This window comes from Nyctereutes procyonoides, unplaced genomic scaffold (genome assembly GCF_905146905.1).
Source record: "Nyctereutes procyonoides isolate TBG_1078 unplaced genomic scaffold, NYPRO_anot_genome, whole genome shotgun sequence".
NCBI lineage: Eukaryota > Metazoa > Chordata > Mammalia > Carnivora > Canidae > Nyctereutes > Nyctereutes procyonoides.
Genome location: NW_026575122.1, coordinates 13,967,783 through 13,987,551, shown reverse-complemented (window position 1 = coordinate 13,987,551; position 19,769 = coordinate 13,967,783). Strand labels below are relative to the sequence as shown.

The 19,769-nt window shown below is 33.1% G+C and overlaps 1 protein-coding gene across 5 annotated transcripts in view; it reads right to left on the bottom strand.

Moving 5' to 3' along the window:
- Positions 1-19,769, bottom strand: part of FBXW7 (F-box and WD repeat domain containing 7) — a 229,959-nt gene that overhangs the window by 23,581 nt on the left and 186,609 nt on the right. For 4 of the 5 annotated variants that reach the window (XM_055336359.1, XM_055336361.1, XM_055336360.1 and 1 more), the window contains 2 exons: positions 6,576-6,658; positions 3,437-3,578 (listed from right to left, as the gene is read on the bottom strand). In XM_055336359.1, coding sequence (XP_055192334.1) covers positions 3,437-3,578; positions 6,576-6,658 — 225 coding nt within the window. Of the gene's footprint in view, positions 1-3,436; positions 3,579-6,575; positions 6,659-9,086; positions 9,462-19,769 lie in introns of those variants that run through there. The other variant, XM_055336362.1, reaches the window with a different exon arrangement.

The window sequence follows — 19,769 nt, the reverse complement described above, 5'->3', positions numbered from 1 at the left end:
AGCTAATCTAATATTTTCTTTAGCTTATTGAATCTCTTTAATCCTAGGATACGACTTTTTAAAAACAAGTAACATTTCTGAAGATGGAATGCATCTAATAACCCATAGTATCTCAGACTTGATGACATACAATATGTAGTACCATGTGGACATTTCATTAAGAAAAGTATGAGCTAGGGGCACCTGAGTGGCCCAGTTGGTTAAGCATCTGTCTTCAGCTCAAGTCATGATCTCAGGGTCCTGGGATCCAGCCCTGTTGTTAGGCTCCCTGCTCAGTGAGGAGCTTGCTTCTCCCTCTGCCTCTGCTGCTGCCCCTGCTTGTGCTTTCTCAAAGAAATAAATACAATCTTAAAAAAAAAAAATAAAGTATGAGCTAGCTAAATAAGCAAGCATTATACAAAGAACTCCCTAAAACATCCTCACTACAAAATAAAGCACAAATGCTCCCTTCTATACATCAATATTTGAGAGAGTTCTCTTAAAATTGGGAAAAGTCTAAATGACTAGCAAAGAATATTTTGGTACTCTAAAACACTGGAAAGGGATGCCTGCGTAGCTCAGTGGTTGAGCATCTACCTTCAGAGAAGTCTGCTTTTCCCTCTGCCTGTCTCTGCTTCTCTTTCTGTTCATGCCTCTCATGAACAGATAAAATCTTTAAAAAAAATAACAAAATAAATATAACACTGGAAAAAATGTGCCCATATCACATACAAAATAAATTTCACTTTATGACCTTCTGATAAGAAATAAAGCTTTTCATATAAAATAAATATTTTGCAGGCTGTCCACAATGATGAGAAAACTACCAGTGAGAGCCTAATTTTCAATCATGTTGATACTTTCTTGTAAAAATGATATGAAATCAGGGGCACCTGGGTGCCTCAGTCAATTAAGCAACTGCCTTTGGCTCAGGTCATTATCAGAGGGTCCTGAGATCCAGCCTCACATTGGGCTCCCTGTTCAGTGGGGAGTCTGCTTCTCTCTCTCCCTCTATTCCCCCCCGCTGCCTCCCACTCACGCTTGCTAGCTAGCTAACTAGCTAAATAAATAAATAAATAAATAAATAAATAAATAAATCTTTTAAAAATGCTATGATGTCTTCTGCATTGCTCTCAAGTCCTCCGTATGCAAGCATGACAACACATACCTGTATTTCCATCTCTTTGGCTTAACCAGAGATGATAAAAATGTTACAGTATTTCTTTAGCAGTATGAATGTCTGAGTCCTACTTTCACCTCTTACTGATGGGGTAAATTTCTTATCAATAAAAAAAATTAAAATTCTGAATGCATGCATAGGAAAGAATTAATTAAAATTTAAAAAAAAATCAAGAACCTAAGGTAAAAGAGCTAGGAGGAGGAGAGGGAATAATCCTCGGGGAAAGGGTAAGTTTAATCAATATGTGGCTATGAAAATAGAAAAAAAAATTCTTTGTTGTTGTTCATAACATTATAATATGAATAGTATATTAACTTTAATTCCTCTAATCCAGATTCTCAATCTCAGCAACTGGTGATTTTGGGCTTCATAACACTTTGCTATAGGAGGCTGTCTTTTTTTTTTTTTATTTATGATAGTCACAGAGAGAGAGAGAGAGAGGCAGAGATACAGGCAGAGGGAGAAGCAGGCTCCATGCACCGGGAGCCTGATGTGGGATTCGATCCCGGGTCTCCAGGATCGCGCCCTGGGCCAAAGGCAGGCGCCAAACCGCTGCGCCACCCAGGGATCCCAGGAGGCTGTCTTTTACATAGTCCCTACCCACTAGATGCCAGCAGTGTCCTGCCCTCCACCTCACCAGCTGCAACAACCAAAAATGTTTCAACAGAGGAAAAATCTGCCCCCTGTTGAGAACCACTGCTCTAACCTTTCAGTTACCAACTGAAGAAAAAAGGTTACCCTAGTTTCTCTGAAATCACCTGAAGGGCAGAAGACAATTTTTAAAATCCATTTAAAAGCAACACTGATTCAAGTGAATTTTCCAACTATGGAAGAAAAAGATTAGGACATTTATTTAGTTTTTGCCCAGGAATTTAATATATAAGGATTTACATAATGGACATCTTAAAAACTTAAAATATCAAAGTCAAGTAAAGTATCTTTTTTCCTTATGTATTTTTATTCCCTTATGCATTCATAAAATACCACCAATCAAGCAGGAAGAGGTAAGGAAATATATTCATTTTACATTAGTGCCATGGCTAATATCAGAGACAGCTTCACTTTACATAATTTATTTTATTTGGTATTTACAAAGAATAATTAAGCAAGTGTTTACTCTAGGTCAACTATTTGTCTAAATACTTCATTTATATGTATTACCTCACTGGAAAAAGATATATCAATTAACTATCACTATTAGGAGTTATAAAATTCATAAAAGAGGCTTGGTTATAGCCAAACTTCCCAGTAACCTTTCAGGGAATTTAAATGCCGGTAAAATACAGTAACCAGAATTTGAACATGATAAGCCATACATAAGCATGGCACAGATGAAAAGAAGCTGTATCAACTCCTGGAGACTACTAGGGTAACAGTGATGGGTAAGTCATCACCAGTGACTAATTAGCAGAGTTCCTACATTACTCCTAAATGTTTAACTTCCAGGCAATATATTTTATCTTTTTAAAGATTTATTTATTTCAGAGAGAGAGAGAGAGTGCATACGCAAGTGGAGGGAAGGGTAAAGGGAGTGGGGGGTGGAGGGATCCTCAAGCAGGCTCCCTGCTGTGCGAGGGTCATGGTGCTCAATCCCAGGACCCTGAGATAATGACCTGAGCAGAAACCAAGAGTTGGCTGCTTGACTGACTGAGCCACCCAGGTACTTCTTAAGCAATGAATTTTAGAAAGTACATTCAGCAACCCCAGAAACCCAAACATAAAGGAGAAAAGGAAGAAAGTTCTTATTATCTAAAAAGCAATAAAAAATGCAAACGCACACTAACACAAAATAAGCACTGGATTTTCTCGATTAATACACTTAAAAATTAAAATGAGCTTCCTTATTTTCAATAGCATTTTTTTATTGACATATACTGCACATAACACAAAACTTACCATTTAAAATGTACACTTAAATGGTTCCCAGCATACCTATCTTGCTGTGCAACCATCATCACTATCAACTCCAGAATATTTCCATTACCCCAGAAAGAGATCTTGTACCTATTAGCAGTTAGTCCCAATATCCCCTCACCAATCGCATAGCAATCACTAATCTACATTCCTTTGTATTGATTTGCCTGTTCTGGATATTTCATGTAAATAATAATCATGCAAAATGTGGCTTTTTGTGTCTGGCTTCTTTCACTGAACAAAATATTTTCAAGGTTTATCCATGGTGTAGCATATAACAGTTCCTTTTCATGGCTGAATAATCCCCTATTGTTTTGCAGTGATTAAGTAAAGTATTTCAAGTACTGTGTTTAGACATGTCACCTGAAACATTTTCAGCCATTCCTGGAGGCCTGTAGGTGGTTGGACAGATGTAATTCGGCGTCGTTGCTGCCCTTGGCCATTGGCTGCTCTCAGGTCTCCAAAAGTTGTTGGTGTTGCTGAACATGGTACAAGCCCAGTGGTACTACAAAAAAAAAAAAAAAAAAAAAAACACCAAAAAACAAACCCACAAGAGTGGAAACAGAGATAGGCATTTATTAAGAGTAATGGGCTCTAATTTAATAATAATAATGATCTGGCATGTTTCAAACATCAATAGAATTATCACTTTCATTTGCTTATTCTCAGAGAGCAAGGATATACAAAATCTATTCTGCTATTCTTAGAGTTGGTTTCCTCCCTCCTACGTAGCCACCTGTTATTATCCCAGCAATGCTAATTGCAACCAAATGACAGAATCTCTATGGCAAAACTGCAACTTGTTGATACATACAAATAATGTTAAAATATATCTTTAGAAGATACAGATCCCACCTCTCTTTGTGACAGGTCTTCAGTAACTTAATTAAATAAAGGTTTAAATTTCCTTAATAAAAAGAGCTGTAAAACCTACTAATGCTTTAAAAGATTCATATGTAGAAGTAGGATGCTCAAATATCTTGGAATTTTCACAAGATGCATTCTAAATTATTTACAATATTTATCTATTTCTCTCCAACTTTTCACTGTCATTTATAAAGCTTAGCAGGAACAAGTCTTGATTAGACATAGATTTACTCAAAACAGTTAAATATTGAAAACTTACTATATTATACGTAAAATTAAATAAAATGAGATGATCTAACACTTCTATCCAATAATTTAAACTCTGAGATATTAAAAAAAACAAACCAACCTGAAATTTAGTTCTGCCACTAGCAAAATAAAAGAGTCAAGACTAGAAGATCTATTTCTAAAATTGTCCAACTCTCCTAAAAATGATGAATAGCAGAAACAGTATAGTTATAACCAAGTTATTAATATTTTAAGCTTTACTTTCTAATTTCAACACATAATTAAATTATTTAATCTTGAGGTAAATACTGAATATCTCTATTTCAGGGACATTTGGGAAAAAAGTACAAGGAGATTCATAATTACATTTGTGAAATAATCTTCAATTTATTGAGCTATGATAAAGTATTTTAGATCCGAAGAACATACAAATTGTATACTACTAGCACAATACCTAGCTCTGATAAGTTGCTAATGAAACAACTCCTCCAATCCTTCTCTATCCAGTGTATCTCATTATTTTGTTAAAAAATAAGTTTTATCACCATATTTTACAGAAAAATCTATGTATCTACCACCTTTAAATCTTTTAGCATTATACATCTATGATAATCTCTAACATACAATTAAATTTTATCTTCCTGTCTATCAAATTTCAAAGGTAAGCTCTATTTTCTTCTCCAAACTGAAACAGAATGGGATCATAACTGAAATTTTCTAATAAAGAAGATGGAAAATCATAGCTTCATTCTTATTAGAAAATCTGTCAAAAAATTTTTAAAAACACCAAATATATCCTGACAAACTCTCCAAAAAGACATGGAAATCAATACACTGTTTGGTTTGCTTTGGTAAGATTATATGTTAAAAGGCTGAAAACAGAACTTGTACCTTTTCAAGTGCTTTCTCAATATAAAAAGTGAGCAACTAAAGGCAAATTTTATTAAACTGTGTTCTGTAGTAAAAATTCAGCATTTATTTACAAGCTGCCTTAAACACAACTGAATAATTTAACGCCTTTGTCTTGGTATCAGCCATATTAATATTAAACCAAAATGATATGGTTGACTGGAATCTACATATTAAAAATAGCACATTCTTATATTAAACTCAACTTTCTCATCCAAGAAATACTTTATCAAAACTAGAAGGAAAAAGTAAAAATGAAGTGAAGAGTTCCTCTTGTCTATGACTCCACACCCTCTGGTGGAGGTGCCCAAAACACAGTGAAACTGTCAAAAAGCAAAGGGTAGGTAAGAGAGAAAGGGACGGGACAATCATTAAGGGGGAATCACACAGAAAGCACTTCCTGAATAAAAAGGAGATAGTTTTATTTTTCTTGTCTATATCATCTCTGTATTTTGTGCATATAAAACGAATTAATTATGATTTCTAAATTTCAGGGAAGAGCAATTGAAAAAAAATTTCCTACAACTGAATGAAATAAAAATATAAACTTTCTTTGAAAGAAAAAAAAAAGATACAATCTCTAACAATGCTCAATCACAGAAACTTCATCAGTCTGAGCAATGTTAATTTTGTTGCCTCTTATATAATAAACATAACTTTAAATCAAAATATTTAGGGGAAATGAAATGTCACCATCATGAAGTTCTTATGGCTTCTATAGCTAACTTTTAATCAGTAATTTGAAGAAGTGACAATTATGCAAAAAAGACCCAAAAAAGCTCTGAAGATACTTTTGTCATTTAAATTTTAAAATACCAAATTCCGATTGACATCCAAAGCCATTTTTAATTGGCTGGGTAACAGATATTGTGTTTAAGTTAGCCTAATTACCATGAGAGTTGGAAAAGTTTTAAATTGATGTAAAATCCAAAAATGATAGAATGGTGCACAAAACAAGACTACAATTGTATTTAGTTGTTATGGAAACTATGTTACCAGTGTGGAAATGTATGTGTTAAAAACATAAGATCTACCAAGCAAATAAAAGGGGATTTCTAACACAGTAAGATTTATTTAGTAACTGTGAGGTTTATTTCACTGCTAATAAATGTATCTTCAATTCTGCATATATAAATATCTACCCTAGAATAGCTGTTGCTATAGTTACAAGATATATTTGCTCATATTCACATTTTAGAATTTACTTTTTAGAATTCCTTAAAATTTGTGATTTAGAAATTTTGTTCATAAGAGAAATTCTGCTTGTGTCTTATTTCAAAGTGTTAGTAAGAAAAATATAAGCTATAGTGGTAGTCATTCTTTTATTTAAAATTATGTATTTCTCAATTTTTAGTGATCTCAAAATATGCTATAGAGTCAACAGTACTCGTTACCTTATAATTCTATGAGAATAAACTGGAAGAAATGCTTTTGGAATCATCACTTCTTTAAAGAAACATAAGAATAATAAGAAATTAATTATTATACTTAGTATTACCTTGTGTATTCTGAGACTTTGCATGGTTTCTTTCCCAAAGAAAAAGAGCGGACCTCAGAACCATGGTCCAATTTTCTTTTCATCTATAAGGTAAAGCAAATAAGATAGGTTTAAAAAAAAAAATCACCTGTCCCAACTACCAAATCTTAACATATGCATTGGCGATACTGAAAAAAATTCTTAATTTTCATATGCCTAAATTTTCACTAATTAGGCATAGTTAATGTATATAAAAAATAAATGCTTCATGGTTTTTTCTACCTCTTGTACTTTGTTTTACTCTTTAAAGACTAGGAAGGTGAATTCCTTCCTATCCGATATTTTGTCTAGAAGAATAGCATATGGTGACTTAAAAATTGATATTCATCATACATATTCCTTGAGAGTGATATACCTTTCACATTTTCCAGTTTAAGAACCAACACAGGGGAAAAAAACACGTTAATACATACATTACAGAACCATATTTAACACATCTCTCTTAGTGACCATCATTTTCCTTTAGAAACATAGCTCAAGATAAAATAGCAAAATTTAAAATTTCAAAAGCTGAATGGAAGTAACAAAAATTGAATTTAAAACACACAGATTATTACAAAAGTATAAAGAGAACAATGTAAATAAAATGATCTTGAAAAGCAATTATAATAAGGCATAAACAATGAATATGGGCAATGAGGGGAGTAAAAAAAGTATATCCGTAAGAGGAGAGAAGTCTGAAGATGGTATAATAAAGGTGGGGAAAAAGCCATGAATTGATATTTACTCAGAATATAACTTCACTCACAGATGCTCACTCAGGACAAAATATTCTAAGTTGAAAAGCAACACCAACAAAAAGATTTAAAAAGAACGAGTTAATCATCTTTGTAAGGTATTTCCAATATCTATAGTTTTCAAGAATCACCTTATGCTATATATGTGTAATACTGTAAATACATTTAAAGTCGCATTTTGTCAACATCAAAATTGAAATATTTATTTTTTATATTTTACCATCTGTTAACTGAGGTTACCTAACTATACATCTGTTATAAAACTAGAAAATAAGATCTGTTAAGATTCAACTTTTTCTATTTCAACAACCCCCTGAGATTTGTGTCTTCTAATTAATTACTGTACTACTGAAAATTATGGGGAGGGGGTATCCAGAGTGATACAGAGCTATCGTCATTTTTATAGCAAGGCGAAAACCCTTGCTTTGCAGCAGACTTCTTACCTACTGCCTCACATGGGAACATCATAACACAGCATGCTACATTATAAATACCAAAGAGAACCAACAAGACTCTAAAAATTTTTGAGCCACAGTATGGATAATAAAGACTACGTTTTTATCATCAGGAAAAAGTCTTCCAAAATACAGAGATGATCTTATGATAGTAAGGGCTAGAAGGAGGGTATAACAAGCTAATCCATAATTTATACCTTAGTTCAAGAAATACCTACTGGAAAGAAATGGAACTGGTCTCATTTCGACCCTTCAGAAGTTTCTGTACTCATTACATCGTTTTAGAGTGATTCCTGTCAAAAACCCTTATTTTCTTTCTCCAAGTAATTTTAATAAAAAGCAAAAATAAATATATAAGCTTTAATATATAGACAGCCATGTGCCTCCACGTATATAAATTATAGACATGTATACATGTATACACGCAAATATATCTATCAAGAAGGTCGGTCAGTACAGATTACCTTAAAAATCTAGTTTTTTCATAACTTCTACAGATTCTAATTTTCAAAATTAACATGAGAAACTTTGATATTCATTCTAATTAAGTTGTGATACTGGCTTTCAGAACTTCCCTGGGTATCTTGTAAATACACATTGGTGCAAATGCCATTTGCCACCAAAAGCAAACTTTATTTCCATCTTAGAAATCCTTCAATGAATAAAAATGCCCAAAAAAGACACATCGAGGGAACCATTTAAAAAGGATTTTTTTTTTATTTTCAGAATATTCTACCAAATAAAGAAGTCTTTTAAATATTATATTGTTTACTGAAAATCTTGACTCTAGAACCAAATATTAATTCTGCAATTTTCTAAGGGGCACAGAAAGTAAATACGATCTTTTAAATTATAAGTCCTAAATATCCTAGTGATTCCAGACTTTAAAAGAGTCAACTAAAAGAAGAAAGAAAAGAAATATAAATAAGGTATAGAAAAATTAAAGGCAAAAGATTTCACTAAAAGCCAACTAAGGGTAGAGTATTTCCAGGTCAGCATTTAACGGAGCCACATCTCCAAAGTCTAAATATATTTTTAGTGAAAAATTCCCAGATGAAAATATACATTTTATTTTCAATTTAAAGCTGCTTACAGCTTACGTTGTCTTTGCATTATTTGCTTACATTCACGTTATAAAACAGAATACCAGCCATCCAGCCACCCACCAAAATTAGAGGATACTGCAGCCATCTCTGATGATACAGATTTTCCTTCTCAGGCAGGCACACACACACACACACACACAATCATACAACACAGGAAGAAAACAGATTACTTACTTTGTAAAAAATCATTTTTAGTGTGCCGTAGAAACCCATATTTTCTGTATTTTTCCCCTTCAGTGATTCTGTGCCCCCGTGTGTCCGGCTGCTTGGCAGTCTCTGACAATATAAACCTTTTTCAGGTAGGTATGTCACAGATTCTAATGTGGACATGCTCAGGCACGTCAGAAAGGGAAGATCAGGGAGCAGAACCGGCAACAAAACTCCACAGTAGAGGCAAATGCAGCTCAGTATCAAACCGCTTCTCGGGACACACATACATACATGCAGCTTGACTGAGGAGAACTCGAGGGAATAATGAGAGAGAACCGAGAAGATTATTGGAGGAGACTATGCCCTGTCAAAGCCTTGACTGAACAGATTCCTCCCTCAGCAGCAGAGGGATCAGATTACATCTTCCCTTGAACACAGAATGGTGCAGTCCAGGATTCAGCAATGCAGACTGCACATCAATTATATGGTGATCCGCTCCAGGGAACCCGTAAGCACACAACGCACCGAGCAGAGGGAGGATGTGGGCAGCAAATGAGACCGCCCCCGCACGACAGCCCCCTTCCCCTTTCAAACTTTCAGGAGATTATTTTGTATTTTGTAAAACCTGCATTTCCGAAGAGTTTTAAATGGCAAGCATCCTTTCCACAAATAAGTGCTTTCAGAAACATTTTGAAAATGGAATATATTTTCCATACAGTCCTCCCAACAGAAGCTAAGCAGGCTATTTCCACTAACTGTTATCCTATTGCAGTCCTGGCACAGCCTGATCACATTTTTCAAGTGGCTTAGATGGTACAAAATGAGCCATCCCAAAGGGAGAAATTAAATATTCTTTGGGGGGATTTATGCTAAAGTAAACCAGTTTGGAGCATACAACATTTGCAGAAATTATGTAATAAGTTACATTTTAACCTGCACATTTCTTATACTAACATTTAATGAAAATATTCCCTATGTTTTTCTGTTTCACTCATGTAAAACATATCATGAAAATTACCACACACTTCATCAATTCTTAGTAATCACGACAATATATTTTTAAGACTATCAGACTGGTATTAAGTATATAAAGTTTGGCCAAAAGACTCTATTTCTCCAAAGACAGCAAAAACTGGGCTCATTGGAGAGTCTTACCCTCATTTGTGAATTTAATCTTGAGTAAACAGGAAGTATTGGACCTCCAAAATTATTTTGACAGTGTGTATTGCTTATCTTTAAAAGGGCATTTTACATAATAATAACAAAATACCAAAGCTTGCCTGAAGGCAACCTTTTTCTCAGAATGACTACTTCACAAATCTAGATATTTTATCTTGCAACTTGCTACATGACTAGCTTCAGAAGCAATTATAAGATTCCTTGGACTAGAAAGGCCCATTATTAAGGGTCTAGTTAATTAACTCCTACCCTCCCCATTAACATTCTTTATTACAAGTAAACTGCGTGCCTATGGTGATTTAAGTACTTAAGTTTCTTGAGAAAAAAAGAAATACTATTTGGACTTACTCTCTGCTATAGTTAACAAATAACTTTCATTAGGTAAATGATTCGAAATGCTGCATAAAGTAGTATCATAATTTAAAAAATAAATGTTTACCTTTATAACTAAGACATTAAGTCAGTATAATGTCTTTTACTTTAAAACATAAATGAAATAAGACGATCTAAAATCTTATGAAGATGTACATCTTGGATCTTCTGGAAATTACATTCTCTATATTATATTATCTTTTTAAAAAATCTGACTCTTAATTCTTACTCTCAGAAAGAGTATATTATACGTACACAGCAAAAAGTTAGTTTGCTAAATAAACAATTAGCTTACTTCAAAGAAAAGTTCTTTTTAAAAAGAAATCTCTCTTAGCAAATAAAAAAAAAATCCAACTGTTAGGATTGGACCCATAAACCCTTTGGTTAGAAGATTCAGAGAATTCAAGATTTAAAAAAAACAAAAAACAAAAAACAAAGTAAAGAGAAATAATTTCCTCTTTATTATCCACCTCAATCCTGGGCTATCTGAAGAAACTTTTTATAAAATGAACACCTGAAATTTTCCCTAAAACTTGTCAGTGGTAGTAACTAGCTTATTAGAGTACAAATGGACTACGTATCAGTCATCTAACAGTGCATACCTTGACTTCAGCTGCAATCATATCCTCTCTCTAAACAAAGTAAATTTTTCAAATTAAGTCTACTTAGTTGAGGACATAGACCAACTTTAATAAACCAAGGACACTGTCTCAAAACTTAGGATATTTAAAGAAGAAAATGACCTATATATATGTGTATATTCAAAGAAATGATCTTATGGTTATATAGTTCCTTTATATGGTATGAAGTTATGAGAAAATCTGACCCTCACAAATGCATAACTTATACGTAGGTATATATATATATATGCATGCTTCATTTTTTGAATAGGCAAAATATTTGCATGATTCAAAAATCAAAATAATAATCAAAAAAATATATATATATTGAAAAGACCTTCCACCATCCCACATCCCTATCTTCCATGGGTCCCATTTGATAATTATTTTTATTAGTTTTTGTCCTTTAAGTGAGAAAGTGTATGTTTATAAGTGCTCACGAAGACTTTATTTTCCCAATATTTCAACAATTCTCCCTACTATCTTGCTTACAATGTTAATTTGAATTGTGAAGAAAGAATTTGGCAAGCAAAACTAGTCAACCAAATCTCTACCCAGATTTCAAGAAAATGAATACAAATAATTGTCAATATTCTGAAGTACTATTAATGAAAGTTGTGATCTATTAATTTCATCATGATCTACAGATGAACAAAGCAAATAAAACCATTCTCCATTCCTATTTATGAGCATCTTGGCTAAAATACAGATGTTCAAACTTTATTCAGAGATTTAGGTTTTTTTAGTAGTATGACTGAAAAAGCCTTATGTGTGTTATTTATTTTTATCTTTGTGGTAGGCAGAAACATTTCAAAACTGAGATCAGTCCATAGTCTATGTTAAATAAGTTCAGGAAAAAAAAGTATTTTATGCTCTATGCTAGAATGTTAACTAGTAAGTCCACTGAAAAAAAGGCTAGTCAACTATTACTGCTAGACAATACTTGTGTTTGTCATCTAAATTTTTAGAATCACTACCTCAATGTCTTAAGTATATTTTCACTATGATAAAGTAAATCTTCATGTAATTTCAGCTAAGTAATAAATTTTCCATTCTATAAAAAAATTGTTTCTTGTGCTGATTATAAACCTATAAACCTTACTGGAAATCTATGAGCAAGGGAAGTGACTGCTAATTCATTTTTTTTTTAACTTTTATTTACTTATGATAGCCACAGAGAGAGAGAGATGGAGGCAGAGACACAGGCAGAGGGAGAAGCAGGCTCCATGCACCGGTAGCCCGATGTGGGATTTGATCCCGGGTCTCCAGGATCGCGCCCTGGGCCAAAGGCAGGCGCCAAACCGCTGAGCCACCCAGGGATCCCAGTGACTGCTAATTCAGACCCAATGCTCATCTCATCACTATCTCCTATTGAGCTAGATATATAAGAAGAATGGATGAGAGGAGCAACTTAAGAAAGTCTATCAATCAATTGATCAATCAATCAGCACAAAGATATGAAGATGTACTGTCCCAGAGTCTAAGTCTCTGGGAAATAAGGCAAAAAAATGATTAACCTGTGAACTAGCACAAGAGAAGTGGCTCCTTCTGACAAATTAGTTGGAGTGACTAAGTTTTTAGAAGGGCAAGTTGTACTTATGGGCAGAAACCAAAACTAATCTACATGTAAATACTCAGAACAATACAAACAGTAACGTAGTCTTCACTGAATAATGTATCTTCAGAGAAGTATGTATCTTTATACATAGTGTCAATGGGGGAAGGAGTGATAAAGTAACTTTTCCCCACCTTTACTCTCAGAGTTCATTATTTCTATTTTAAATATATTCTTTTATTATTACACTTATCATACCTCATTGTCATTATTTTTATACATCTTTCTCCACTACTATTTACTCCTTGAAGGTTTCCATCTTACTCTAAGACACAGTAGAAAAATGATACATAACAAATAATTAATGCTTTTGAATAACTGGCCATATAAGCAAAAAGAGCAACCATGGCATCATTTTTCTAAAGCATAATTATGTTATACTTAGTTCTAAAAAGTCTATTGTATTAGAATTAATTGATATTATTATTGGTTCTTTTCATTATCTTGCTAACATTTTCTTTTAAGGAGGTTCCGTGCCCAGCATGGATCCCAACATAGGGCTTGAACTCAACCCTGAGATCAAGACCTGAGCTGAGATCAAGAACCGAATGCTTAACTGACTGAGCCACTTGGGCACCCCTATCTTGATAACATTTAAAAATTTACTTCCATTTTATAATAGAAGAATATGTTTATATTCTTATGTCAGTGATTTTATTTATTATTATGACAACATTCATTACTCTGATATTATACTAGAAAAGCTACCTACACAATTAGCTCTCTTGCCCCAGCATAGAATTTAGATTAGAGACAGCTCAAAACTTCAACATCAAAGAAAGGAATGTCAAGCAAGCTGAGGCTGAAACAAACTTTGAACTCATGCTAACCCACTGTCATTAACTTTCTGGGATGTGAGTTCTTATTAAAAGGTTCACAACTGAAATTGCCTAGTTATAGCTTGTCCTATCACAGGTAATACAAATTAAAATAGTATATATGCCCAGAATCTACATTTTCCCTAGTGCAAGTGGGTGGCAGTATTGATCAATAGCTACTTCCCACTCTATTCATTAATTAAGCATTTATTTACCATCTAGTATTTTTCAGGTACAGGATAGTATGTCATTAAGAAAACTTTTTCTTCCTCTATTGAAATTATGACATAGAACAGAATATATACACATATGACTTTTAGAACTCACACTGAAAATAGTTCTTTTTTTTGAGAATATGTAAAATAAAACAAGGTGAGCCAGATTTAGTTTGAAATTACCATCCAAATAAGCAAATACTGAAATATTACTGATTAGAAAAATCACAAACACTATATGTAACTTTAAAATAAAATTGTTTGGGGATGGAGGTAGTGCTTATAATAATAATATATAAAATCCTGACCTCAGTAAATCAAAATACAAATCAAGCTACAGCTCAGACTGGTTTAAACAATTTTTAAGATAACTCTAATTGTAGGAGTGGAACTTTCATAAATTTTTCTTTTTTTTCAAGTTTAAAGTATTTATAACTCTATTTACAAAAATGCAGCCCATGAGGATTTGACACAAATAAATTGCAAAATTAATTCAAGCAGTAAAAGTTTTTTTCATCCCTACTAATTGGGCCAAATTAGTTATCGGATAAATATAAGTGCATATGTACATATCTACCAGTATATAATAAATATACAAACATAAAGAGTTTGACAAAATAACACAAGCTGAGTTTTATTTATCCTAGCCACAGAACAATGAAGATGGGAATTGTGCTGGTTTGCTCTTCTGAAGTTCATATTGCTATAGAGCTATCAAACTTAATAGATGTATACCAAAACACTCTTTATAATACCTCTATACAGACAAGCAATACCTGTAACAATTTGACAAAGTTGGTAAGTCACTCTGGAGTTCATTCTGATTTATTCAGAAATCAACTAATCTTTACACTTCATGCTTCAAATCCAAAATAAACTATCAGTAAGCATCTTGAATTCATATGCAGAAGTTTCCTTTCAAAATTCTGTTATAAATTTTTTATAGCAATCCCTCCAATAAGGTAAGGAAAATATAAAAAATAATGTTGACCTCAAGAAAAATGAAGCAGCAACTATGACCCAGGAAAGAATTTAACATGGAGAAAGAATGAAATCAATTTAAGGCCTGGACTCCTGTTCACTCTTCTACTTTATCTAGTTCTATATTTACTGCTGCTGGTTGTGATGTTCAAATATATTTACCTGATTTGAGAAAATTTTTCTATAGGTGCGGTATATCAATCTTATATTTTAGTACTAAAATAACCTTTCAAGGTTTGTTTAAAATTCTAGCATTCCTTACATTGTTCATGAGTAAAAAAGTGAATCAACAACAACAAAAAAACATTAATAGCAGGAAGCCATATGTTTAGAACTAGAAGGGAACTTGGAAGTCATGTAATCTAATTCCCCTTCATTTGTGAAACGAACATGAGCTTTGGAATTGGAGAAACCTGAGTTTCAACACCAGCTTTGCCATTATTAGAGTGCAGCCTTGGTAGGAGTTATTTGACTTTATGAGTTCTGGTTTTTGTAATGGTAATTATCTTTTACTTTACCAACCTAAACCACAGAGTCATCACGAGGATCTAGTAGATGCCCAGGGTATAAAAGATGTCCTATAAAATAATAACTGTTACCAACGGGAGAGAAAGGTGATGTAGAGAATTAAATGTTAAAAAAAAAAAGAGAGAGAGAGAATTAAATGTTTTGCTCAGGGTTATACAGCTATATTAGAACCTTAATACCCTGGTCCCAAGTTTACTACTTTTAACTGATTTCTATTAGATAAGTGATAGCTCAAAATAAGCTTAAAAAAAAAAAGTCAGACATTACTAAAGAAAAAAAAAGTGTTCTATTTTGCAAATAGCAATTACACATGCAAACTCTAAATCGTGATTATTCAGTTTGCAGAATAATTATCTGGGTCCATATGACTATGCTTCTGCTACATGTGGGAAATTTGAGGCAAAGACATGGTAGTGATTGGGGAAAAAGTGAAAGAAACTGAAAGATTTTGGTTAAAAGAAATACATTAAGAAATAATCACCTATTTCCCAGTATTTGCAAAATGCTACTAAAGACAAATTAGAACATTACAATAATAGCCTTTCACTCCCACCCCCAAGATACTTAAAATCCAGCTGGCAAGAAACTAGTAGAGTATCTATAGTGCCAAATTGGGTAGTATAGGAGGTCAGAAAATGAAGAAATCATTCAAATAGTCTGAGAAGATGTCATATAAAACAGTCTTGTTTCTAAGCTTAAAAGACAGAATTTTGGTAGATGTTGAGTAAAAAGGAAATTACTGTCTGTGGACCAAAGATATTCGTGGAACTACCACGGCCCTCAGCTTGAAGAATTAACAACATCTGTAAGACTTCTAGTAGTCACTGGTCTTATAAGGTTCATTAGGGTGTTACCTATTTAGTAATATATCTCCTAATGCAAACATTTAATAACTGTTAAAATATTCTTTAACTTACTAGTAATGGTTCTTCAAAAGTACTTTCTGCCATGACTCATTCTACCATTTTAGGGATAATATGTGTCTTTCTGCACAAGGAGAACTTTATTGTGTGGGTGTAAAGACTGTTGACTTTTTATTTAGTTATAAACATTGACTAATAAGGGGTCCTTCTGTTTCAGCAGGCACTTACACCAGATCATACAGACAAGCAGCTTGTTCTCTTGAATACAGGGGGCAATGATGCACAAAGAAGAGATCTGATAAATATTCATTCAAACCTTATAATCTCCCAAAAACTTGATGAAAAGACAATAAAAAACATAACTCAGGGCAGTAGGCTATATGATTCATTGACTTTCATCAATATGTGGGAAAAAGGCCTCTGGTATTCAAAAACAAATGACTTGCTTGGAAAATTAAGGTTTGTCTTGTTCTACTCCCACCACTTTCTCCTGATTCCCTCCCCTTCCAACCCCCAGACTCAAGCTTCCTTTTAAAGAAAATTCTTCATTGTAGAAAATATTAAAGTCAGAGAAACTGTTCATCATGTCCAGAACTAGGGGAAGGGCTACTGTAAAGTAGAAGGTACCTAAGATTCAAACACATGATATAAAGAATGGTCCTTTGTAGAATATACATGCAAATATTTAAGTGTCTGTGTGCATGCATAGAGAAAAGCCTATGTAAATACATAAAAATATTCACAATGGTCATCTAAGTGGCTTAATAAGAGCTTTTCCCTCTTTCATCTTACTTGTCAATAAACAAATTCACTTGCATAACCTTTTGAGCACTTACTATGTGCTAGTATCTGTTCTAGGCTCTACGTATAAGGTAGCAAGCAATGCAGATGAGCTTTCTAATCACATATAGTTTACATTTGGGGGGAGAGGGAAGACCCATAATAAGTAAACTAACACATGAATAAGACAATTTCATATAATTGCTTAGTTCTAAGAGAGAAATAAAACAAGGTGCTATGAAAGAAGTAGGTACTAAGGGTAGTAGAGAAGTGTGGCTAATTTTGAATGGCATATTCCAGGAAACAACTTTTAAGTCAAACTGATAGAGTAGAGCCTAGGATCAGCAAGAATAAGACTAGTCTGGCTAGGATGAAGTGACTGGTACAAGACGATGTCAGACAGGTAACCAAGGGCCAGATTATGTAGGATCTTGTAAGTCATGGTCAAGAGTTCAGATTTAATTCAAAGTGCAACATGAAGTCATTAGAGGATGTCTAGAATGAGAGTAAACATGACACAACTTTTGTATATAGATTTGCCTACAATTTTTATATTTACAAAAATGTATATAAAATTAAAGATTGCTCACAACAAATTAATTCTCACTTGCTGAAATTAGAGATACAGAGAAAAGAATATATAACTGTATTTGAACTCTTTTCAACTCTTTCATGCAGCAATTACTCTTCCATTTCCATCATACTTACTCTCAAACTCAGCACCTATCCAAAAAGATTCCTAAACTTAGGAAAGAGAATTGGAATAGCAGGTAATAATTAATCTGTACCATGTGCCAAGCACTATTCTAAATCTCATATCTAGTAACTCAATTCTATAGAATGGAGGAGTATCTATTGTGTCATATCTCTATTTCCTTGCTCTTCCACTTTCCATGTTCCAATTTTATCTTTACATTTGATAATTTATTCTTTTTGAGAAAAAGATGTTGGTCTCAGATCTCTGTAGATGGACAAGGCCTCTGTCAGCCTTATTTTAGCAAATGGTGAAAAGATATGGTTACCTTTAGTTATTCGAGACAAAAGGATTTTACCCAAGGTACACTTTTTACTTCTCTGTGATCATAAAAAAATTCCGGAACATAATCACAGAATCTCAAAGTTGGAAAAAAGCCTTCAACTAAAGCTTAGTACATACAGCCTTACGCACAACCCTACTCAGGAATACTCTCATTAGCATGTAGTCATCTAAGATCTGCTTAATCTAAAATATGTATTATTCTCAACTCTGTAATCTTCTACTGGTTCGTTTCCCAATTCTGATAATTATGTCCAATTATAAAATTTGACTAGCAGATAAAGTCCAGATTCTCACCTATTGTAGTTTTTAAAATATAGCATCTCTTCTCATCTCAGTCATCTTATGAATTTTCCAGAATTCAAAATGAGAAGAGATAACTTTAACTGATCTTTTAAAACTCTAGTTACGAATAAATAAATAAACTCTAGTTATGAATCAAAGCCAGTGGACTTGAACTTATTTCACTTATTCAAAAACACTTAAAATTAATAAGTGTTGGGTGCTAGGGCAGTAAGAAATATATATCACCCCAGGTTCTTACTCTAGAAAGTGTGCATCATGGTGACCTTTAATCAATTTTTTTTTTACTTAAAGTAGCTTGCCTACTCTTTAAGTATTTGTGTTTGATGTAGCTGTCAAGTAGGAAAGAACCTAGTAATCATGCCCCCACTACATTTAAAAAGGAGGATTCTAAAGATGCATTTTCGAAACATCAATTTACATTTTAAAGCAATTACTGTATATATAATTTAACAAACCACATTCTTTGCTTTGAAAGAATCAAGAATTATCTGACTAGCATAATGCCTACATGATCCCCTGCCTTTTCAGGAAATTCCAACAGACTATGAAGATTCAGTAAATAAAAGTAGAGTACAAAAAAAAATATGCTATAAATAGATGGGTCATAAGCAGGGTTTGACATAATTTTGCCTGTCGTGGAAGTATTTTCAAAATAATTATTAATCTGAAAAGGTATACAAACTATAATAGTTTTTTTATTTGCAGTGAACTATAAGAACAATGGTCAGAAGCACTTTGGCATCTTGGCAAAACTACTATAATAGAAATATTTTATTCATTTTCTTTATTAAAAAGCTCTTTCATATCTAAGAACATATTTATTTGTCTATAAATACTCAAAGCCTCTAAATGTTTAAAAACTAACTTTGAAAGTATGCCACACTTGATACATGATTCTAAAGAGTTCTTTCTGCAGGACGGATATCATGAGTTTCCTTCCAGCTGTGTGAACTCATGGTATGTAATGATGGCACAATGACTAATAAACAAATGTGCATTACAATTTAAGATCTGCTGTGTGCACACAGCTGGTCTGTTGAAAACTGTTACATGGTGATTTGAGAACACTCTTGGAAAACTGAATCTTAAATTCTTTTTGAGTCAATACATGTTCAAACTTTTACAACATGAAAAAAAAAATCCTATGAGGAACAACTTAAATCTAATACACATAAAGTCAAAGCTAGCAAAAAGATGTTGAACTATGGAATATTCTTAAAGTTGTAATATTTTGTTAGCCCTTGGGATAAAGACATACACACACACACACAAACCCTTCTTCATTTTCAGCCTTTCCTTTAAAGTTATCAAGAGATAAAACAGCGTATTAAGAACATATTTTTCAAGAGATGTTAAATGGAGACGTTAATCATCATGATCATAAAGTAGGGAAT